General features: G+C 41.5%; 1 protein-coding gene across 1 annotated transcript; it reads left to right on the top strand.

The window, feature by feature from the left end:
- Positions 1-994: 994 nt before the first annotated feature.
- LOC148511537 (uromodulin-like) lies at positions 995-23888 on the top strand. The gene is made up of 9 exons (XM_088442145.1): positions 995-1061; positions 3970-4047; positions 7531-7748; positions 7965-8119; positions 8729-8980; positions 12847-13003; positions 21793-21871; positions 22522-22551; positions 23338-23888. Exons 1-9 carry the CDS (start codon positions 1010-1012, stop codon positions 23400-23402), a joined length of 1086 nt encoding a protein of 361 aa, XP_088298271.1. The 5' UTR covers positions 995-1009; the 3' UTR covers positions 23403-23888.
- Positions 23889-25416: the final 1528 nt, after the last annotated feature.

The raw sequence follows: 25416 nt of genomic DNA, 5'->3' as shown, positions 1-25416 counted from the left end.
AGTCTGTGATGCTCACTGCAGTATGCTGTACATGCATTTCAAATAGATTATATAAATGCAGGCTTTACTTTAGTAGGCTAGGGGTCTAAGTACTAAGCCTTGAAGAAAGATAGAGTGGATGAAGATAAAGTACCAACCAATCAGCTCCTGACATTTTTCAAACACAGCCTGTAAACTGTCAGGAGCTGATTGGTTGGTACCTTATCTCCATCCACTTGATCTCTCTCAAAGGCTTAGTACATAGACCCCTACAATTGCAAGAACTATTATTAGCAGAAAAATTGATGTCCTGCCACACAGAGGGACTGATTCAGACCCGCTCACGAGCGGTCGATGTTTGGCCACTGCACATGCGCATGCCATAGCCGGCTCCCACGTGCGCATGCGCGAGACCCGGCTAGCGACGGGCGCTCCGTCGCTCCAGGTCTCGCACCAAAACGGGACGGCTGACGATTTTGAACGACAACTCGCACAGTTTTGGAGGAGGGCAGGGAGGGTTGCCGGCCAAATGGAGGCGTTCCCGACGGGACGCCTGCCATTTGGGGGCGGCACCACTGACATCACGAGTGATGTCAGTGATGAGCTACCGGCTCTATTAAGAGTCAGAAGCTCACTGGGGCTTGTTGGAACGATACCCTACCACAAGGGTCACGTCGCAAGCCCCAGTAGTTGCGATGGTCTCGACCATCGCGACCATCACCTGGCCGCTCGCAATAGCTGTGGGTGGTCACCCACACCTATGCAAGCGGCCCGGAGGCCGCATAAAAAACGCCCTGATTCAGAGCGAGCACTCTTTCAGAACGTCCAACTCTGAATCAGGCCCAGAGTGCATTATCATCCAACAGAGAGAGGAAGAAGTAAAACTGCATCTTCTGTGAAAATTTAGTCAAAAACTGGGATTCTTTGATGTAACTAGAGAAATAGGTAATGTTTAAAAGATGGTGATATATTATTTTCAATGAATGGGAAATATGCTCATATACCTGTCTCTTCTAGAATCTGTACAACAATGAAGAGTTTTATAACACTGCTCCTGGTGCTGTGCACTCAGTTATTATCAGGTAAGAAACAATAAAATACATTTTAACAAAATTACACACAATTATGTATGTGGATATTTGATTTAAACAATAATTTCATGTATTAGCTTTACCAATCATATTCATGAACCAATCTGCAAAGTTGTCTAAAGACTCCAGAGACTCCATTGGCTATGCTGTTAAGTGACTGTAGGGTAGGGGGTAGACTGCACGCTGTATGTGTCCAGACTCCAGACTCCATTGGCTGTGCTGATGTATGAGCACTGCCCATCTGCTCCAGTGTAAAAAAAAAAAAAACAGAACATTAAAAAAGGAAAAAAAAATTGATTTAAGTTATTTTTTTTTGTGCTGTATCCCACTGTGTATTGCTACTGTATACAAGTACCGTGACTCCTTGGGCAGTGGCCCTCTGTGTGTATAAGGCTATAAGCACCGTGACTTCTTGGGCAATAGCCCTCTGTGTGTATAAGCACCGTGACTCTTTGGGCAATAGCCCTCTGTGTGTATAAGCACCGTGACTCTTTGGGCAATAGCCCTCTATGTGTATAAGCACCGTGACTCTTTGGGCAATAGCCCTCTGTGTGTATAAGGCTATAAGCACTGTGACTCCTTGGGCAATAGCCCTCTGTGTATATAAGCACTGTGACACCTTGGGCACTAGCCCTCTGTGTGTATAAGCACTGTGACTCCTTGGGCAATAGCCCTCTGTGTGTATAAGCACCGTGACTCCTTGGGCACTAGCCCTCTAAGTGTATAAGCACCGTGACTCCTTGGGCACTAGCCCTCTGTGTGTATAAGGCTATAAGCACTGTGACTCCTTGGGCAATAGCCCTCTGTGTGTATAAGCACCGTGACTCCTTGGGCAATAGCCCTCTGTGTGTAAAAGCACCGTGACTCCTTGGGCAGTAGCCATCTGTGTCTATAAGCCTATAAGCACCGTGACTTCCACAAAAGTGGCTGTCCCTGTCACTGAAATGCTTAGTTTGTTAAGTGTGCATGTCCTTTTTAATATCCAACATGTCCCAGGACAATTCCATATTGTGTGACCTTTCATTTCTGCCACTGCTGTGTGGCAATGTTTCATAAATGTGCTTTAAACTGTGGTGTCTGTGTCACTGCACTGCTGCTTTGTCGCTTAGAAACTAACCAGTCAGCTCACTGCAACCTTTGACCAATAATGGTGAAAACAATATTATAAGCTGTGAGGTGGTCTAAATTGACTGTATATGACTGGAAATTAATGTTATTGCGGTTAATAATACTCTAGGAACAAAAAAAGTTGAATTTATGTGATTTTAGCTTTTTTGAAAAATTTTTGAACATTTTTGTAAAAAATCCAAATCCAAAGCCGGACGACGAATAAAAGTCAAATACAAATCCAACAAAAATGGTCCGGCGCACATCCCTAGTACTTACACATCAGTTTTATCTTCAGTAAGTGACACTCATCTACTTTTATTCTTCATCTACGTTGTAGGGTATTCCTTCTCCAGCAGCACCCCCGCTTTGTGTATGAATCACATCACCATACTTTTGTATGGTGAGTGCAATTCATAAAGAAATTAAAAGCTCAGCTTTCCGTTCCTCTGCTGCGGTACAGATTCGCCATCTAAGATGGCATAGTCTGTTTCGCATGCCGAACAGATCAGGGAAGTGGCATACTGTACTTCCCTGTTGTCTGCCCAGCACCTGGTACTGGCTCCGCCCCCTTTTCCCAGCATTCATTGCAGCAGGTCTAATCTGACCTGCTGCTCTAGGATGCCGGCGCATGCGCAGTAAGAATACAGACAGAATATCGGGCTCCCAATATGTTTTCTCACTGTGTCCAGGGATCACGGAGGGATCGCCGGACAGGTAAGTGTACATGAATGGCTATTAAACATCACTATATATCGCATCGACATGATGTGATATATAGGGATTTTCATAGTGAGCCACTTCATGTTCTCTATGAACAGACCCCTATGTATGTAATATGAAAATGTGTTAGGAAAGTAAAGTAACACATAGGGGTAGAAGTGGAGATGTATGCATAGCAACCAATCAAATTCTTACTGTTACCTTCCAGAAGGTGCTAGGTAAATGACTGGTTGCTATGGGCAACATCTCCACTTCTAAAAAACTAATTTTAAATGTTTACCCTGTTCTGCACTGCAGACAAGTGTTTATTTCTGTATTAAGAATGAAAACATAGGCCCTCATTCAGAGCCGTACGCTCTGAGCAGAGCGCACGCTCTGAATGAGGGCCGGCCTCCATGAAAATGGAGCGTCCTTCTGGACGCTCGTATAGCTGTGGGTCACCAACCACAGGCTATACGAGCGTGCATTTTGATGGCCGCGATGGTCGAGACCATCGTGACCATCGAAATTGCGAGCTGGAGCCTGCGGTTGAGGTTTTCAACTGCAAGCTCCGGAGTGATTTTGGCTCTATCAGAACCAAAATCACTCCCACTGACATCACTAGTGATGTCAGTGGGCCGGCTTTTGACGGGAGGCGTTCCCGTGGGAACGCCCCCGTCAGGGAGGCACGCCCCGGCACGCCTACCAAAGGGGGCGTGCTGTCAATCATCATTGACAGCACGCCCCCTTTGATTGGACACAACGAGCTAAGGACTTTCCTTCGCTCGTCGCGTCTGGCGCATGCGCACGACGGAGCTCCCTCCGTCGTGCGCATGCTCAGTCCAGAACATCGACCCACTTGCGAGCGGACAGCTGCTCGCGAGTGGGTCTGAATCAGGCCCATAGGTTGGTAAATACTAATTGTAATTTATTATGGGCAGCATGTCATTTTTTATGATTGGCATAGCATTAATTAATACATTACTGTATGTCACTGTTAATAAATGTGCTAATAAACAGTATGATACAGTAACTGTATCAGGAACAAGCATATATTGTGTTATATACCATTTCTTTTCTTTTCCTCTAGTGCATTCTGCAGCTGAGACACCTTGTACAGACCCTAGTGCTAATTGTACTTGCGACCTTAGTAAATACACTAGAGAAGGTACAGTATGCATACTCTCTATTGTTATCTGCATTACTAATTTTCAAGTTTTCTGTTTATTAATAATTACAGAGGGACATTTTTTGAAACATGGTACAATTGATTTGTATACATAAAATTGGACACATAGCCTGTGCAGTATGTGCAGTTACACATAGTTTATCCTCTGGGCCCCTGTCGTTAGTTGTCTATCAGAGCATGGATTACATGTCTGAGCTTCAGGTCATATCACATCATTTAGAAATACTAGCAGGTACTAATGTACCCTTCAGGTAGGACATGCAGTCAAGTGATCCCAGATTTACTCTGGGCTTTTGATTACCAAGGAACCCTTCCAGGGGTGGAACTTGCGGCGGTGCAGTCGGTGCCTTGCACCGGGGGCCCGCTGTGGTGCAGGGGTCAATGGCTGCCTGCATCTGACAGCGCCGCTGCCCACCAACCTGGTCCCCAATAATTAAATGGTTGGAGCCGGAGTGACCAAAGTGGGCCCGCTCCAGCTCCAACCATTTAATTAATTCACCATGGGCCCCTGCACCACCTGGTCCCCATTAATTAAATGGTTGGAGCTGGAGCGGGTCCGCTTTGGCCACTGCGGCTCCAACAAGACAGACACCTGCCACGGCCCGGCCCCTTGTTATGACACAGCACGCGTGACATCATGACGTCACATGCGCTGTGTCATAACGAGGGGCCAGGCTGCAGGAAGGGATCAAGAGGAGCCAAAGAGGAAGAAGCAAATAAGGTAAGTAAGTAGCAGTGGTTTGGGGGGGAGAGAAAGAGGCTGAGACACACGCTGGGGGTGATAGGGGCTGACACACATGCTGGGGGGGAAAGAGGCTGAGACACACACTGGGGGTGGGGGGGAAAGAGGCTAAGACACATGCTGGGGGGAAAGAAGCTGAGACACATGCTGGGAGGAAAGAGGCTGAGACACACACTGGGGGTGGGGGGGAAAGAGGCTAAGACACATGCCTGGGGGTAAGAAGCTGAGACACATGCTGGGGGGAAAGAGGCTGAGACACATGCTGGGGGGAAAGAGGTTGAGACACATTCTGGGGGGGAAAGAGGCTGAGACACATTCTGGGGGGGAAAGAGGCTGAGACACATGCTGGGGGGGAAAGAGGCTGACACACATGCTGGGGGGAAAGATGTTGAGACACACACTGGGGGTGGGGGGGGAAGAGGCTAAGACACATGCTGGGGGGGAAAGAAGCTGAGACACATGCTGGGGGGAAAGAGGCTGAGACACATGCTGGGGGGACAGGCTGAGACACATTCTGGGGGGGAAAGAGGCTGAGACACACACTGGGGGTGGGGGGGAAGAGGCTAAGACATGCTGGGGGGAAAGAAGCTGAGACACATGCTGGGGGATAAAGAGGCTGAGACACATGCTGGGGGGGAAAGAGGCTGAGACACATGCTGGGGGGAAAGAAGCTGAGACACATGCTGGGTGGAAAAGAGGCTGAGACACATGCTGGGGGGGAAAGAGGCTGAGACACATGCTGGGGAGAAAGAGGCTGAGACACATTCTGGGGGGGAAAGAGGCTGAGACATATGCTGGGGGGGAAAGAGGCTGAGACATATGCTGGGGGGGAAAGAGGCTGACACACATGCTGGGGGGGAACGAGGTTGAAACACACACTGGGGGTGGGGGGGAAGAGGCTAAGGCACATGCTGGGGGAGAAAGAAGCTGAGACACATGCTGGGGGAGAAAGAGGCTGAGACACATGCTGGGGGGAAAGAGGCTGAGACACATGCTGGGGGGAAAGAGGCTGAGACACATGCTGGGGGAGAAAGAGGCTGAGACACATGCTGGGGGAAAGAGGCTGAGACACATGCTGGGTGGAAAAGAGGCTGAGACACATGCTGGGGGAGAAAGAGGCTGAGACACATGCTGGAGGGAAAGAGCCTGAGACACATGCTTGGGGGGAAAGAGGCTGAGACACACACTGGGGGGGAAAGAGGCTGAGACACACACTAGGGGGGAAAGAGGCTGACACACACCCTGGGGCTGTGGGGGAAAAAGGCTGACACACACCCTGGGGCTGGGGGGTAAAGAGGCTGACACACATTCTGGGGCTGGGGGGGGAAAGAGGCTGAGACACATGCTTGGGGGAAAGAGGCTGAGACACACACTGGGGGTGGGGGGGAAGAGGCTAAGACACATGCTGGGGGAGAAAGAGGCTGAGACACACTCTGGGGGGAAAGAGGCTGACACACACCCTGGGGCTGGGGGGGAAAGAGGCTGACACACACCCTGGAGCTGGGGGGGAAAGAGGCTGACACACACGCTGGGGCTGGGGGGGAAAAGAGGCTGACACGCTGGGGCTGGGACACGCTGGGGGGAAGAACAAGACAGACACACTGGGGATGGAGGGAAAATGAGGCTGAGACACTGGGGCTGGGACACACATTGTGGCTTGGGGGGGAACGAGGCTGACACGCTGGGGCTGGGACACATGCTGGGGGGAAGAACGAGGCAGATACATGCTGGGGATGAAGTGAGAATGAGGCTGACGGGCTGGGGGAAAGAATGAGGCTGACACACTGGGGCTGAACAGACTGGATTTAATTACTGGGGTGGAGTGAGGGGTGGTGAAAAAATGTTGTGGTGTGGGGTGCCAGGAAAGGGGGGGGTCCAATAGTCCAATGTCAGAAAATGGCAAAAGGCAGATAGGTGTAATTCCACAAATATTATCACTGATGCATAGCCTAACGTGTTTCCTTGTCATTAGACAGCTTGCTCAGATGTGTAAACTATACTGGTTTCAATAAAGTCACCCCTATGTATTTGTAAAGTTAATCAGCATCTTCTGCATTTTGAGCCACAGTCTGCATTGCATAGTGTTGACTCCCAGGAGAATGAACCAACCTCCCAATTCCGTAATGAATTGAATCATGTCACCACCACTCTGTAGAATACCACAAATCATGGTGGCCCCACCTACCCATTGTTCAATGCCATGATTGGAGACACCACCTCTATCAAACACCTTCAAAACGTAATAATAGAAATCCTGCAGAGTATATCCTTCATTGATCCCATGATACCCTACAAAGGTCAGCCAAAGTACTTGAACAAAATTACTGAACACTGTGGCTTAAAATGCACATTTTTGTGATTATAACTATTTTATTGTTATATTATGATACAGTATGCTAATATGCATATAATGGGGCTGATTTGAAGTTAGGAGCAAATACAACTATTGGGTGCAACAATTGCCCTGGAAACAAATAATTTCTGTTGCAGGGGAGGAAATGTAAAGTACATAACCTGATTTAGAGATGTGAGGGGGCATGGCCTAATACAAATCTAAAAAGCAATGTAACCATAGAGTTGCCTGTATATGTGTGCAGGACGTACGAACTTGCAATATTTACCTTGTTGATAAATCTAGCTGTGTGTATGATTCAGAATAGCACTGTATGCATTTAGCATTATCTTATTACAACTTTCCCTATTCTCTTCCCATCACTCAGTTACACCTCCGCCTCCAACTGTTGAGTGCCTAAGTGGAGTTATGAACATCTACATGTCGAAGTGCCAGCTGATAAAGAGCCAATACAGTGCCTCTAATTTGGCCTTGATTGATAACACTGGGGCTCAGTGTGGTAGTGCTGAATATTTTGTGAATGATGAAACTAAAGTGACTTTTCATAATCCAATGAAGATCGGGCAGTGCGGTAACAATGTAACTGTAAGTGAAAACTGTACAAACTAATTCGTTACTAAATGAACTTTGGTTAATATTTGTAAAGTGCACCAAAAAATAAACCCACAAAAGTTTTCCGGATTAGTATAATTACAATTCCCTGTGAAAGAAAGGAAACAGAAATAAAGAAATGAATACAGTTATGTTAGCTCTCTGTTCACTATGTTGATGCAGATAAAGTCTGATTGACTTTCTTCACAGATAAATGATACTCACGTCACTTATTCCAATACCCTGCACATTTATCCTGGGGGATTCCTCGTAACCAGAAACAATGCTACTGCGGATGTGAGCTGCTCCTATCCTTTAAACTACAATAACGTTCAACTTAATGTCACTCTACATCCCAAATTTACGTAAGTATGATCCACATTCCCATCTTACTATGACTGTCTAAGGCAATACATTTATATCATAATTGGCCAGTGTCTGAGGCATATTATAAGCATTAATCAGTGTATATATAGTCACAATAAATACCAATGCGTAATACATTTGCCATAATAAGCAGCAATCTGCCAGCTCAGGATATCCAGTGTAATGATACCATTCTGCTGTGGTAACTACTGTCACTTCTGCCTGACATACTGTGTGATACATTTCATATTTTACTATAAAGCATTCTTTGCTAATCCCATGGAGAAATACATAATATTCCGTATACTTTTCTGATTTCATATATGTGACTTACTGTATTATTATTGTTATCAGGGTAATGTTATGAAATGTATTTTGCTATGGTACATCTAGATGTTGGCCTTAGTAGATATGGATATACTAAATGGGATCATACAGTACATTCCATTTAAATTGATAATTGAACCTTAATGTCATTGTTGTTAAAATAAGCACAATATTGTGTACTTCATCACAAAATCACGCTCAAATCTATATAACCCTGACAGGGGATTATAAGAGAATATTTCTTGTTTTCATATATATATATTTATATCTGTATATTTCAGGCAAACACAGTTAACTGTGCCAGGAGCAGTTGGTGCCGTGACTGTTACTATGGCAGCATATACAGATGCCACATATACCGAAGTAATTACGAGTGACACTGTACTGACAGTGGAACAAACTATATACATTTCAATTTGGATACCAGAACTGGATGCAGAAACACTTTCAACTAAAGTGCTAAGGATATATGCCGGCCCAGGGGGAACAACACTTAATTCAAATTACTATAATTTGACTACTGGATCAAATGGGTATGCTGATAATGCCAAGCTTTCTTACTGCTTTCTTATGTGCAATGTCTTCATAGAATAGGGAGATTAGTATATAACTCTTGTTAAATTGTAATTTTGGTTCTAAACATGTGCAAGTATTCCATACAGTTTATGTTAGGGCCACCCGGCCACAGCACAAGAACAGAAATAGAATTTGAAAATATTACATTTACTTTTAAAAAGTTTATTGCATTTAATGGCTTTTTATCCTGTCTAGATGTATTATGCTTTCATTTAGGGGCCATTTATATGGCAGATGACTTAAGCAACACAGCATAATCTATATGTTAAATTACACCCATTTTTATACTTCTTCTCCTATACATGAACTCACCACAGTTGAGCTGTTCCTGATTCATATGTACATCCAGGGGCTCATTTACATTTGTATGCATTTACACTTAGAACATAGATAGGAAAAGACACAACTGATAAAATGCATTTACCTGCATATGTTAAATCATTTGCATCCCAAAATACATTCAGTTCAAGACTACAGTAGTAGCATTTCACTTGATGTATATCAGGTGTTGCTGCTGTGTACACTTACAGTATGCCTAACTAATACTATAGCATAAGAATAGTGTACAGAAGGCATAGAAATGTGGATTGATAGTGTTAGTTGTAAATACTAAATTTGCATTACACTATTTATACACAAGTATCATATACATAAAACAGAATAGGGTCATGATAGTTATTAATAAAGGTCACATTTCCATACAAAATATAATTGAATACAAACACAAATAGATATGAAATTAAGATACATGAAATATAGACGTCTTTTGTTTTCCCCTTTAATATTTCAATGGCATTCTTTTCTGCATTAGATTTAATAAACAATATTTTTATTAAGTAATGTGAAAAGATTGTCATGACTTCATATAATATAGCAACAATGCTAATTAATTGAGTGCTATCTGCTGTAAGGAAGGTTCATCCCTACTATAGGGACTATAATCATTGAGTTCATTGGAGCGCTGTCCTTTACTGAGCCACACTTGTAGTATTTCTGCCAGCAAGGCAGGGACCAAGACCAATGTCCTCCTGTTTTTGCAGGTCCACAAAGTAGCACGGCCCACAGAGATTTCATCAATGTCTTCTTGACCAATTCATCAGGAGCTATAACCCCTAGTTAGTCTGAAAATGAAAAAACTCAGACATAGCACAAGTGCTCTTTATATAGAGAATCAATTCAAATAAGTAGTTGGAATACTGCCTCAATCCTAGTGATGGCCAATCTGATAGAGCTGTACACTACACTGACCCAACTAAGTGGAACTAGATTTGACAGGGCCAATGAGCAAATACTTTGGCTTTGGTATAGAGTTGGACAGAAAATTGGTGCATGTGCTCCGACACTGTGTACACCCAAAAAAATTGGTATATTTTCTCAATCGCAGAATTGCATGTAACTTGCAATGTGTCTGTTATGAATCTGAAAGTGGGATTCAAACATATTATATAGTATTCGAGAAAAGTATTCCTCATAATTTCAGAGTCCACAGGACACAAGATGCTAATTAACATGTGTCTTCTTGTCACACTTCACTGCAAAATCATACTGCTTCCTGATATACTAATACCTAGAAAACAATTACTTGTATTCATTCTTGGCTAACACATTTAAAAAGATCCAAAGGTAATTATGTTACTTGTGATACTGAGATTGGAAAACATGTACTGTTGGGGTCACAGAAGACCAAGTTTGAGAAATGTTAATCTATACTGTAGGCTGTATGGGAAAGAGAGTGTAAAGGTGCGTACAAACTGGGCGATTAGGAAAGACAGTACAATTACAACATCATAATCGTACAGTTGTTCATGATGCCCTGTAGTGCCTACACTGAACGATCAGTCATTCAGTGCAGGCACATTCCAGCATTCCTGAACATGGCCAATCTATCGTTATCGGCAGATTGTTCTGTATGTTCAGGTGATGCTAGATGACGGAAATGACCGGTGGGAGGGCGCATCACGATCTGTGCACAATTACTGAGCGATTGCACGATTACTCTGTCATAATAGTGCAATCACTCAGTAATATCGCGTAGTGTGTATGCACCTTAACAAACAATATTTCTGTATCAAAACAAATTTATCTAAAAAAAAAATGTAATATAAATAATATGTGGCCAGGAAACTGTAAAATCCCATAATAAATATACCTACATAGTATACCTAGTAGGAGACAGAGCTGAGATTAATAAGCACACATTCTCCCACTTCATGTTTAGATGCCTGTCTCTTTTTGCTGGCAGCTTCTGGTCCATTGCAATGATTGAGCACTCAGATCCACATGCACAGCAGACTTGGGTCCGTATTCAATTTGCCGCAAAATGTCAGAATCCACGAAAAAGAAACGCAGATTGCAACTTTTCACCAGTAGGAAAATTTTTGCATTATTCAATTGCAAACACTTTTAGCGTACGCGGAAAGTCAATGCAATGTAATACGCAAAAAAGATTCGCCTCTGAATAGGTGGAGATACAAAGTGCAAAATTGCTATTTTGGGGTGCAAAGCTCAGCACCCTTGGGACAGCCCCCCAAAGGATAACTGCGTCAAAAAACTCCTAAAAAAAAGTGAGGAACACCCCAAAAATCACTTTGAAAATGGAGGTGAAAAATAAAAAGTGGGGGTACAAGCTTATAAACTAGCAAAATAGACTTTTGGGGGGTCTGCAAGTATTGGTGAGGTGTTTTTCTTTTACTGCAGGTGTTTGCTTGAGGTGCGTTTTTTACGTTTTTTAAAACTTAATTTAGCGACTTTAAACCATGCTAGCACCCATTTACATGTACCCCAAATTTGACAGGACTACTTATTTTCAACAAAAAACCTGCTTAATGCTATTCTTCACCACTTGTATAAAGACGCTAATTAGTACCTATTGACACAACCTAAGTAGCTCAAATAGTTTTATTAGGGCTATTCGGGGGGCATCTACATTGATCCCCAATGTTAGTGTATCTTTTGGGGGGGTTTCAGACTGATTTTCCCAATTCTGTTAGTACTTTGCTTGTCTCACATTCACCGGGACGCGTTTTCTCGTCTTTTGGAATTAAATACGGTGAATAGCGGGGGCAACCACAAATGTTTTAGGCCAAAACACGCAAAGTCGTCGAAAAGTACGGCATGTGAAAGAGTATCGCGCGTGCAAAACTAGTTGAATACAGGCCTTGGTAGGAAATGTTGCTGCTACTGGACATGCACAGCAGTTCTGTTTCATCCTTTATATGGCAGTTTGTAGCTGTAGCTGTAGTAAAATGTTATATACTAATATTATTGTGTTCCTGAATTGAGCTGTTGGCTGAGGGACTACCAGGCAGCCGGAAACAACCCCTACACATTTTGTAAGCCATAAATATGTCTGACATAAATAGAGATGTGCATAGACCCCTATGTTTTTGTATTGGTTCTAAACCTTTGTCTTGTGTTGGTTTTGGTAAAACCACTATACGTGTTTTGGCTTGTTTTCAATTTGGACTTCTTTAAAAATTTATGAAAACAGCTAAAATCATGTAACTGTAACCTGTTTTTGTTCCTATAGTATTGTTAACATCAATAGCATTCATTTCAAGTCATTTCCAGTCATTCCAATCAATTTTGACCATCTCACAGCACCTGAAATAACGAAGCACAGGGCAAAACTGCATTATAGAAAGGGTGGCATTTATTTCAGCTGTATTATTTACACTAATGCTAGTTTAATTATAACAAAATAAAATAAATACATACTGTAGACACTTTTACAATTATTATTGGGAACAAAATGAATAGAGATGTAATGCTCCAAAAGGGGCAGAGTCTAATTACTCATTTATCATCTGCTTACATTTTTTAGGTGCCCAGACCTCAGTTATGGTTCTGAGCTAATCAATATAACTAAAAATGGAGATGGTACTGAAGCAAGATTCACATTGAAAGTCTTCAAGATTACTAACTATGATGATGTCAACATCTATGCGGATGTAACACTTTGCAAAGGCAAATGTATTACGGTAAGGCTTTATCTGACGACGTTACCTAACTATACTAAGTTCATACCAAAATGTGTTTTATATTTCAAATAAGCCATATCCATAATATGGGACTGATATGCATGCAGACGAGAGTCAAAGATATCAGTGTTCCTGGTTAAGGTGAAAATCTAATATAATATTTTCTTATTTAGAGGCCTATTTATCAATAATATTTGTGGGATATTCAGGGGGTACCTGCAAACATTAAGTATCACCTGAATGTACCATGGAGGGACCACAGCATATTATCTGCAAATTTCGTACAGTGCCTCCATTTCCGACAGCTGCCGAAGCCTCCATAGATTTCTATGGGGCTGAGAAGCTGTCAGATTTACTCCTCTCAAACAGAACCAGTAACATCTATCAGGACTTTTTTTCTTTTTTTGGGCAATACCTTTATTTAAGGATCCCTATCTGGATTTCTTAAGGTCAGACTCAATCATAGAAACTACATGAGTTTTTAGAGATGTGGGACGCCACCCCCTAAACTCAGGCAGGACATTGCTATAATACTCGATTCATATGTTTGAAATATTGTGGATTGGGTTGATTTAATTTCATTCCTTTTTATCATTTACTATTTGTTTTTTTATTTCCATTTTTTCTACTTTTTTGCATGTGGTTGCTAACCACACTTTTGATTTAAAATCTGCATTTTGTACTATTTTCTCCTACACTATTCCTAGATAGACATATTCTGAGACCACAACTCCATGGGATGAGATAATAGGATTATTTTACAGGTTTTTTTCGGCATTTTTTAAGTAAAAATATATAACCAAATATAGCTTCCACCACTTTTTTTACTTACAGTCACAATTTGTAATTAAGTACTTTGTTGTATTCGTAAGGGACCGGGTTACCCTAATCCCACAAATTTGCCTCCCAATCATTTGACCCATTGTTGGGTGCAAGGTATAACATTTTCTGTTAGATTTACCAAGCTCCAGACTTCAAAGCATTACAAAGTTTGGTTACTCTCTGTAGCCTATGGACTCCGAAGCCCTCCCGGCAATGGCCACCACACATGCATGATCAGCAGACCGCGCATGTGCAATAGCGCATAGGAGTCCTGATAGAGTTTGGCCCCCAAAACTAACGTCATATGAAGGTGTTATACGCTGTAACCTATTGACTACATTTCACAAAAAATTACTGGGAGAGGATTCCTCCATGTTTTAGATAGCCAATAAAATAAATTTAAGCTAAGCTGAACCTGCACTAATTTGTCAGTGAGAACCAAGTCAACACCGAACTGCTCATCTCTGTTTATTGGGTCTAAAATCCAATAGTTGGTAAATATGCCCCTTAGACTTATCTATAATATTAAAGCTACCTTTTTTCAGCCAAGGGCCATTTTCATATATATAACATTATTCGTGAGCCTGGTGCAGGCCATGCCCCCTCCATGTGATGCCACATGGCGGTGGGGCCACAATCACCTGTGACTATAGCAATGCCCGGAGCATCCTCAGGATGCTCCAGGGAGCTGTAAGGGCAGCGGCGTGACCATCTGAAGCATCCTGAGGACGCTCCATCTGGAGCATCCTAACGACACTCCAGGTTGCACTGCTGCATAGATATTGGCTGCAGGGTGCCATTCTAGGCACCCTGCTAGCCATATGAGGCTAGCAGAAAAAAGCTCAGAGGGCCAGACCGATGATTCCGCGGGTCTTATATGGCCCCCTGGCCTGAGGTTCCCCATCCCTGATTTAGACAGTTGGAAGAATTACATACAGTACCATACTCACAGTTAACTAGATTAAGGTGCAACTGTCGAAGTACTGGAACTTTAAGAATCAAACAAAAGTTTATAAAGTGACATTTAAAAAAAAAGGATCTCTCACAGGAAGTTTTAAATAGATCTTTACTAGAGACAGCGTTCAGAATTTCCTTTTAAGCTATCAACCCACAATGATGTCAAGTGCTATGCTTTCCAAATATGACTGAGCACTATGTGCCCAATCATACCTATAACTGCAATTATTTTTGTGGAGTGTAGGACTTAATGGGGCCTATTCATCATTACTTAAATGGCCCATTATACATGCTAGTTTCTGCATATTTAAGGTAATGGGCCATTCATCATCAGGGATCATAGGACCACCTGATATTCAGCAAACTCTGAAAACTTTATGTTTTCTGAGTTTGCCTGCGAGAACAAATGCCATCTTTAGATGGTGCTTGTTATCGGAGCCCCACTCCTTCCTATGTGAAGGAGTTCCTGGGAAGCGAAGAAGGATCCAGTCGGATCCTTCTGCCACCTCCTCCCTGCCTCCCTGGCAGCTTTGCACGTTACCTCAGGTCACACATGCAAATAATCCATCCGTGGGAGGAGGGAAGTAACGCTGTTACATTTGTAGCAGTGTTACTAATCGCGGGGACAGCTGATTTTCAGAGCAGCTGCCCCCGCATCAGAGCAAGGATGAATTTCTCCAGTGTTCAGTATCCCCCCTGGAGAGGTGGATAATTAAGTATCCCCTGCAGCAAGGTGATACTTCACCATCGGGGGCCATATTGTCCACAATGATGAATAGGCCCCAAAAACTGGTTATCATACTGACATCTTTCATAGGGGCACCAGGATTGAAAAATGTGGATTCCTTGGTTGGATTATAAAGACTCAGATGTATATAAGAATTACACAAGGGTCTTAACCTGCCATGGTTCCTATTACCCTCGCTCCATGTGGTCTTGCTCCATTGTTCTTTGTGGTGTTTACTTTTCCTTATCAACAGTCTTGTGTCTGCGATTGCTGTCTATCAGATATTGTGTTGGTGTATGTTTACATACTGCAATGGATTTATATTGTGTACTATTTTTATGCAAAATCTACAACATCTCTATATTGATGTTTTGTTGTGACTTTCTTAATAAAAACAGATTATACAAAAAAAATAGAGGACTCCCCTCTTTCAAATGCATCTTTGTAGGTGCCAGGGTTGGGGAAATAGAAGGGCTTAAAACTTTTCCCCATAATTTCATTACATGTCTTGATTACACATCTTTTTATTTTTTGGTGGGAACCCTTCAAAGCAGACAATGTGTGGAACTTATCATCTACACATGCACAGTAGTGCACAGGAGTCCTAATAGAGAAGTGATTTCTGATGTAGTCACTTCACTCTAATAACATTGCAGGGACTGGCTCATTTTGGAGCTCCTATCCATGCAAGATAATTTTGATGAACTTTATTTCATATTGCTGTGACTAGCAGCAAAACATCACATTCTCTACATTTTCATACTATTAGTTTCTTCAAACCTGTTCACCTTCGAGTAGCTGTCTTTTATCTTTCTCCCTTCCCTATCTCCAAATTCCCTGACAACTTTGCTGCCTGGCTTCCCCACTTCATCTACTCAGACCTTCCAACCTTCATCTTAGGTGACTTCAATATTCCTATCAATATTCCCACAGAATCCTCTGCTTCTAATCTCCTTACCTCACACCATCATTTGGTCTTTCCTAATGGACCTCCTCACCCTCCCATGTGAGTGGACACTCACTTGATCCGTTCTTCACTCACCATTGTGATATTTCTGATTACACCAATTCCCCATTCCCTGTCTCTAACCATCAGGTTCTCTCTTTTAACTTGTCCCTCACTCCTTCTTTACCTCTGCCTCCTAAGGTTACCATCACTAAGTGTAACATAGAGGCTATCAAAACCATTTCCTAATTCTCCCTGCATGACTCACTTCTCCCCCTATTCTCTCTCTCTCCTGCCCTGTACAAGCCCCTTCCCCATACAATGCCTACATTACTTCTGCTCTTGACTCTATTGCTCCTACAATCATTACTCACTCTCGCTGATCCACACCTCAATCCTGGCATTCCAAATACACTAAATATCTGCAAAACTATTCATGAACTGCTGAGCCACAGTAAGGATATCACATTCTAATGCAGACTTCTTCATTTCAAAGGTATGCTCTCATCCTACAGTGCTGCCCTTTTCCTTTCTAAACAGTGATATTTCAAGAACATAATCTCCTCCCAGTCCTCAAACCACCAGTGTCTCTTCACTACTTCCAACTCCCTCCACTGCCCACCCCCCCCTCGCCTCTCCTTCTCACTCTCTGCCCTTGACTTTGCCACCAAGCTTAAATCTAAACTTGACTCCATTTGTCAGGGCATCACATCCTACCATACCCTCAGCACTCCACCCCGTCCTTTCCCAGCGCACTCCTACATACCAACTTTGACATCTTTCTCCCCTGTATCTGGAGAGGAAGTCATGGCCCTCATCTGGTCTTTCCTTCTCCCCCCTTAACCTTATCCCCCCCGCCTCCTCCACTACCACTCTCCTTCTACCTTTGCCCATCTTGTCCATCTACTCAATCTCTCTCTCATCTGTCACTGTCCCTTCTGCATTTAAGAATGTACTCGTCTCCCCCACTCTTAAAAAGCCTAATCTTGATCCTAACACTCTCTCCAACTACCGGCCCATCTCTCTCCTCCATTTTGCCTCCATCTCTCTGACCAAATTGTTTACAACCGCCTTACAGTCTGGCTTCCATCCGCTCCACTCCATTGAAACTGCGATTACAAAAGTTGGCAATAACCTCCTTGCTGCCAAATCCAAGAGCCACTACTCTATACTTATTCTTCTCAAACTTTCTGCTGTTTCTAAAACTGTGGTTAACACCCTCTCCTCATGCAAATCTTTGATCTATGTGACACTACCCTCTCATGGCTGTCTACCTACCGCTCTGACTGTTCCTTCTGTTTCCCCCCAATTCCACTAATGTTAGATGTCTCCTGAGGTTCTGTACTTGAATCTCTAATATTCTTCCTTTATATGTCCTAAGTAGCTCTTTTGACCTACAATATCATCTCCGTGCTGATGAGACTCAGATCTGCTGTTCCTTCCCTGACATCTCCCCCTCTCTTCTTACTCATATCTCTATCTGTCTCTTTGCTATCTCTTCCTAGATGTCCCAGCGCTTTCTTAAACTTAACGTGTCTAAGACTGAGCTGATCACTTTCCACAATTAGGGCCCTGTTCCCTCACATGCTTCTCCTTCCCTTACTTATTCTATGATCTACTCCTAATTCCCTACAAGGGCACCTAACACTTGGTTGCTGACACTCTGCTGCTTATTTATGTGTTATGCAGCAATGTTTATAAATCAAGTCCTTGTCCTGGATTGTTTTGTGCTGTTTATAACTGTTTTCTTGTGTGCTTATTTGTTTATGTACTTTGTAAGGCGCTGCGGAACCCTTGTGGTACCATATAAATAAAGGATAATGATCATCATTAAATATCTGCAGTTATAGGGCCTGATTCAGAGCCGTTCGCTATTTGCGGTCATTCGTTCAAAAACAAGGGGTGGCTATTAAAATGATCCGTTCGCAAATTGCAGTCTGTTCACACCTCTAAGTCTGAATGAGCGAGCAAAACATACGCTCGTTTATTTGTTAAAAACGCCACCTGGCCCCTCGCACCATACGTCATGTCCGCTATTTATTAGATTAATCGAGTACATCGACCAGCGTATGAACTGCTCGCTATTCTTGTGGTTGGTTTTTGCTACCACAATCTTGCGAGCAGTTCTGGCTATAAAATAACCCAGTGACGTGGTCAATGACGCTGCTGTATTAATTATGCACACCCATAAAACGCCCGTTTTGACCTTTAAGCACGCCTGCGTTCTGATCTCCACTCCCCGTTTTCAAGCACCTTCCCCTGTTACCACCCACATACGCCTCATTCTGTCACTCAAAATAGCAGGCATTCGCTATATTGCGAGCACATGAATTTCGGCCGCACTGACTGGTTCGCGCATGCGTATAACGATCCGTACGCATGCGCAAATGTGCGAACATCGCTCGGAACGAGCGTACTGCCGCTAGCGAGTGGCTCTGAATGAGGGCCATAGTTCACAGTATATGTGGATGACAAGTCCCACTCATCATCTGCAGTCATGGTATTAATTATCAGGGCAAATCTGTGCATTTTAATAAATATACACTAATAAATACAATTCTCAGAATAAAATAGGCCTCTATTATTATTATTGGTTAGATAAAACACAGGCCACTCTCATTCAAACCACTGCAAATCTATATACATTAGCGTAAGAAGACATGTTCTAATTATGAAAACACTAAAATGTGGAGAGTATTATTATCATCATTATTTTTATTATTAAATAATAGAAAAGCATATACAGGTTGAGTCTCCCATATCTAAAATGCTTGGGACCAGGGGTAGTTTGCATAATGGAATATTCCGTATTTTGGAATATTTGCATATCATAATGAGATATCTTGGGAATGGGACCCCAATATACACGCAGAAAGCATGTGTTATATACACCTTATACACACAGCCTGCAGGTAATTTTATACAATATTTTCAATCATTTTGTGGCTCAAGCTAAGTTTGTGTACATACATGAAATTAATTTATGTTTCATGTACACCTTATACACACAGCCTGAAGGTAATTTTATACAATATTTTTAATAATTTGTGCCTCAGACAAAGTTTGTGTACATTGAACCATCAAATATCAAAGGTTTCATTATATGAGTCATGCCAAAATTATTCCGTATTTCGGAATATTCCATATTTCGGAATATTTGGATATGGGAGACTCAACCTGTACTATTGCATTTTACAATAGGGACATAGGCCCTGATTCAGACCCACTCGCGAGCGGCTGTCCGCTCGCAAGTGGGTCGATGTTATGGACTGAGCATGCGCACGACGGAGGGAGCTCCGTCGTGCGCATGCGCCAGACGCGACAAGAGAAGGAAAGTCCTTCGCTCGTTGTGTCCGATCAAAGGGGGCGTGCTGTCAATGTTGATTGACAGCACGCCCCCTTTGGTGGGCGTGCCGGGGCGTGCCTCCCTGACGGGGGCGTTCCCACGGGAACGCCTCCCGTCAGAAGCCGGCCCACTGACATCACTAGTGATGTCAGTGGGAGTGATTTTGGCTCTGATAGAGCCAAAATCACTCCGGAGCTTGTGGTTGAAAACCTCAACTGCAGGCTCCGGCTCGCAATTTCGATGGTCGCAATGGTCTCGACCATCGCGGCCATCACAAAGCACGCTCGTATAGCCTGTGGGTGGTGACCCACAGCTATACGAGCGTCCAGGAGGACACTCCATGAAAATGGAGCCCGGCCCTCATTCAGTGCGTGCGCTCTGCTCAGAGCGTACGGCTCTGAATGAGGGCCATAGTACGGTTGATGCATTGTGAGATATTCTTTGCAATTTATTTATGCAAACATGGATGTGGTTTACAATATATTGACAATACTAAAACATTCATGTACATTTTAATTAAAAAACGACAAGATTTCAAGAAAGAGTTTGATACTCAAGTGTTAATAAATAAATAAAATAGTATTCATAGACATTTTCATAAGTCTAATGATTCAGATCCCTGCACGTTAAAATTTAAAGACATTGAACACTTAGGCAAGGCAGAATTTTAAGGGAGAATTACATTATTGGCAATGTGGGTCTGTGGTTTTTGGTTGCACACATCCCGAGAATTACAGTAGCACAACATTGCTCATTTTCCTGTGCACCTGTATGGATTTTTGAGGAAAAATTGTTGACGTTAGACCCTGCATGGTGATGGTGCTCTTATCAGCACCTTGGCATTTCTGAGTATACATGATAAACACCACGAGAATTTAAATCTTTGTGTAATGGTGCATTATCTAAGAAGGTTCTTTAATCACCAAATTTGTTTGCCCTCACTGCTTTTATCAGTATGGGATGACAGAGTAGTACTCAAAATAATGATAAATAAATCAATTTGACCACTTTACTCAAAAAATTGACTTCATGTGAAATAATTATTAGTTACCAGAATTCAGGTTCAATAATTATAATTTGTTATTGTGGCAATAAGAAATTAAAGATCACATGAATTTCCCTGTGATGTGCTAGAAGTTACTTTACTTTCCCTTTGGGAACCCGCCACTGTTCTGAGCATGCACGGTCTACTGACCACACTTGTGCAAGCACCCATTGTCAGGGAGAGATCCTACAGACCAATCTTGCAGTAAATTCTGTGGAGTATAGCCTATTAGGCAGTGCAGTATTTATTCCAACTGTTGTTCCTTATCAAGCATCCTATATACAGTAAATTGAGCAAAACCTGTGTATCTGGTGCTGACCCGAAATACAGTAGGGGAGAAAACGCATTTATGCAGTATCCTTGAGCAGAAATACAAATGTGTTGTCTGGCTCACAGTACAACCAATCTCTTTACACATTCCTTCTTTGTCTATGTATTACTCTAGCAACCATGACTATGAAATAATGAGTCATGGTACTGAATTAATCTGCAATTAGCATTTAACTGACAAATCAAAACGTTAAATACAATTTACAACCACACTATGTACTCCCTACAAGCCATTGGGTAGCTAGGAAGAACTGTAAAGCCTTTATGGTTTTAAAAAATTGGATTAGGACATAGAGGATGACGAGGTTTCCTTCAGTGCTGCAAAGTGAATTTGGTAATAGATGGTCACTGTATATTGCACCTACATAGTACTTTATAACATTTTATAGAAAAATGTATACACCTAGCACAGTGCAAAAATATATGTTAGATAATATATACAATTATCATATACTATCCTTAGATAAAAGCTATGAAGTTTGTGTTTCCTACTTCTTTGCTTTCTCTTTGTCTTATAGTAATGTCACATATTACTATAAATGGTGATATATTTAAAAGTATCTCTACTTGTAAAGAGCCCTAACATTTCCATATCTGTCTTTTCTATGCTGAACAGACTTGTGGTGCCGACACCAAATCAGATGATCGTTCCTCAGATGGGAATGTAGCAAGTGTCGGTATAGAACTTACAGCTTGTAAGTAGCCCTGTAATAAATCAACTAACTACAGTAAAATTAGTAACCATATATTTACATTGGCAATAAGTTCTCAGAAATACTATTTTTGTATAACAGTATTAATGATATACAATAAAATGAAGTAATAGAGTCACCTTATGCATGTCTGTACAGTGTAATGTTCACAGAGAAAGACCTTTAATGATTTGTCCTAAATGTAACACTTTTAACAAAATTAATAATAAATATATCTTTGTATATATTTCACCACTTATATTATTACATGTAGCTCTGAATTGAGCTTTACAAAATAACTGATCTTTAAAATGTATTTAATTAAACAGATTCCAAATAGTACACTGCATGTGATATCCCCCTTCCACCTACAGTACACCATAAATGGTTACATTGTTAGCCAGTCCCAATGAGGGGACATCAACTGCACTTCTACAGTGGGGGGATTCTATACTTTATATTGTAACTTAATACAAAAGTGGTGATAATTCCAGTTCAGCATGCTAACTTTATGATGTCATTTATGTGACTTCACCCATTTCAGCCATATTATTGTTTGTTATTATTATTATTACTTGTAATGATAAACACAATGTATCCTTTTAATCTATGCAGGGCACATTTCTAACCTTACATTTGCTTACCTTTTACAGATGAAACTGTCTTTTCTGGAGCAGTTGACCGTAAGTGCTTATGTAATTTACCTACATAAATGTGGCCACTATTTTTTTAATGAAGCAGCAATCATACCAGTGTGCAAACGATGTCAAAGGCTCAAAACATCTAATCATTGCTGGAAAGTGGAAAATATCCATTAATTACACCAACCCCTAATATCAGTATGGTAGCAAAAGAAAACAAACAAATGATATGCAGACATCTTGTTTTCTGAAGTTCTCTGCAGTGGTTGCAGGCTACCTAGGCAGGGAACACTTGAAAATACAGCTGTGGTAGCGGCTTTAATACCACTATGACAGCCCATACAGTTGCCAGGGGACACATAAGGGATAAGGGACGTATGAATGTGTGCACCACCAAATCTAGAAGCACATGCTCTGTTCTTCTGCTCATACATGGGGGCTCACATTTGTTCATCCAGTTCCATTTGTTGAAAAAAAATTTTTTAAATATTGTATTTAACATACAACAGTATATATAATAAATAGCTTATGTCACGTATGAATTACATTTTATTCCATATCTTAATTTATTTTTCTAATAATCAAATTAATAAACTTATTTTAATATTAAAATGAAGAATACGTTTTTTCTAAAGCTTTTTATACTGAGTAGAGGTATTGAACCAAATCACTAAAAAAAATTTATGGCAAAGTAACTATGTCAATGTAAATGATTGCTCTGAGATACAGATAATCAATGACATTTCTATCCTGTGTCCCGAATATATAAACATATATTTATCCAAATTATGCTGCATAGACAAAACCTATGTTTGTATTTTATTGTAGGTTTCCCCATGCCATGGACGCTGTTTTCACTCATCTCATCTCTGCTCTTTGTGAAGTTGATGTAAATGCATTACTGCTTCCTGTTAGTGCCAATATGGAAGTCCACAACTTGAACAAAATCAGACTGGATTGAGAAAAACATTCTTATTACTTACTTTGTGCATCAACCTTCATTATTTACTCTTCCAGTCACAAGTATATGAGCTAAAAGAGACAAGTTGCAACAATTACAATACTGATAGTCTATGTGGACCTATGCTGTATGTTACAGTACTCACACTGTGGTCAAAAGTCTGGTACATTATTACCTGCTTGCTTTGTTTATTTATGGATCATGGACATATTCACACTGTAAGCTATTTGGGACAGGGGCCGCCTCAGTAGTATTGGACTAATGCTTTGAACTTTTGCCATCCACACGATAATATGCACTTTTTTCCCTGTGCGTAGCTTTACATGTGTAAAGCATACATGTATTACTTACATGCACATGACCTGTCATCTGTATTCCATATGTATTCAAAAATAAAGTTCTATTGTAAATTCTGAAAGCAATATGGTTTTACTATCTTTCATTTAACCACCTCCTGTAGCTGACATTTTCCTGAAACATTACTAAGTGTAAAAACAAATATGATTCTGGAATCCTTTGTGCCACAAACTGTAAATGGAACTGTACTTCTAGGACAAGGAGCTGGCCTGTTTTATAAGTATAGTTAGATGTATCCAAACAAAGGTTATAAATATGGAATTATAATTCTACCCTACACTTACTATAACCTTATTAAGCGTAAGGTGGCACAGGGATTTAGTTAAGATCCCGGCGGTGGGGATGCCGGTGCTCAGAATGCCCCTGTACCCAACCCAGTTGGAGCTATAGATATCTCACATTTTAAAACTGCTCACATGTACTGGACTCCAGTCAAATGGTCCATTATCTACAAGGCCAGATATGTGATGTAATTTAACTATGTATGAAGATCAAATTGTTGGCCTGTTCATTCAGGTAACAGAACAAGTGATCAGATGACAATTTGTGTCTCTGTGCCGCTGATAGGGTATGGGAAGCCTGAATTGAAAGCCCACGCATTTATTACAATATAACTACTACATATAAAACAATCCCTATTCAATGCTTGAAGACATTCCTATGGACTGAACATATTTCTGTTAAAGGGCTATATGGAGCACCCTTATTTTAGAGGCTTTCATGGGGTTTATTTCTTTTGCTGTATGTCTGAAATCTGAGTTTTGTCCATGTTAAATTGATGAGCAAGTGCAGAATATAAACAGAACAATACTTTAAAATGCAGACAATACTTGTTATTTGTGCATACAGTATATGTACATGAGGGTTTCTCAGTAATTTGTATCATGTAACCTCATAATAACAAATTCTTATCAAGTACCCTAATGTTTGTAATTTTATCCAAAGTGGCCCCAAATACATATATGTGTGTGCTATCACATTTTTTGTTAAGTTTTATGCATTACTAATATCAGAGCCGTAACTACACTTTTTGGTGCCCTGTGCCAGAAAGAATATTGTCGCCCCCCTCATTTTTCAAAGGGACATAAGGCACCCAAAAAAGGGCCATGGCTTCATGGGGAAGGGCCAGGGAACAGATAGGAGAGGTCAGGAGATGCTGGGGATGAAATAAGAGGAAGCTACAAGCAAGAATGATAATAAAAAGAAATATGACAGGCCCAAACAGCGCCCCCTGACCTGTGGTGCCCTGTGCGATGGCAGTGGCCGCACTTCCCTAGCTACGGCCCTGACTAATATAGTAAAATCTTATTATTCATTTAACGGGATGAGGATATTGAATCTGTATGAGGCGTCCCTTGGAGGTACATGTACTGTAGCACAGGTTATTAAACACTAATGTATATGATAATCTGGCTTGGCCTAGTTAATGCTACATTACATACTAATAAAATGCAATTAGTAATCGATATATAGAAGTAAATGTTCTGCCTATTAATAGAAATTCATCATACTTGCCAACAGTTTAGAATTATGTGGATCAGTCCTAAATTTTCAGTAGCTGAAAGAGGTGTTATCAAACACACAATTGT

The sequence above is a fragment of the Taudactylus pleione genome, unplaced genomic scaffold, assembly GCF_031769625.1.
Source record: "Taudactylus pleione unplaced genomic scaffold, aTauple2 ptg000305l, whole genome shotgun sequence".
Lineage (NCBI taxonomy): Eukaryota > Metazoa > Chordata > Amphibia > Anura > Myobatrachidae > Taudactylus > Taudactylus pleione.
This window is presented reverse-complemented; position numbering and strand designations above follow the sequence as displayed.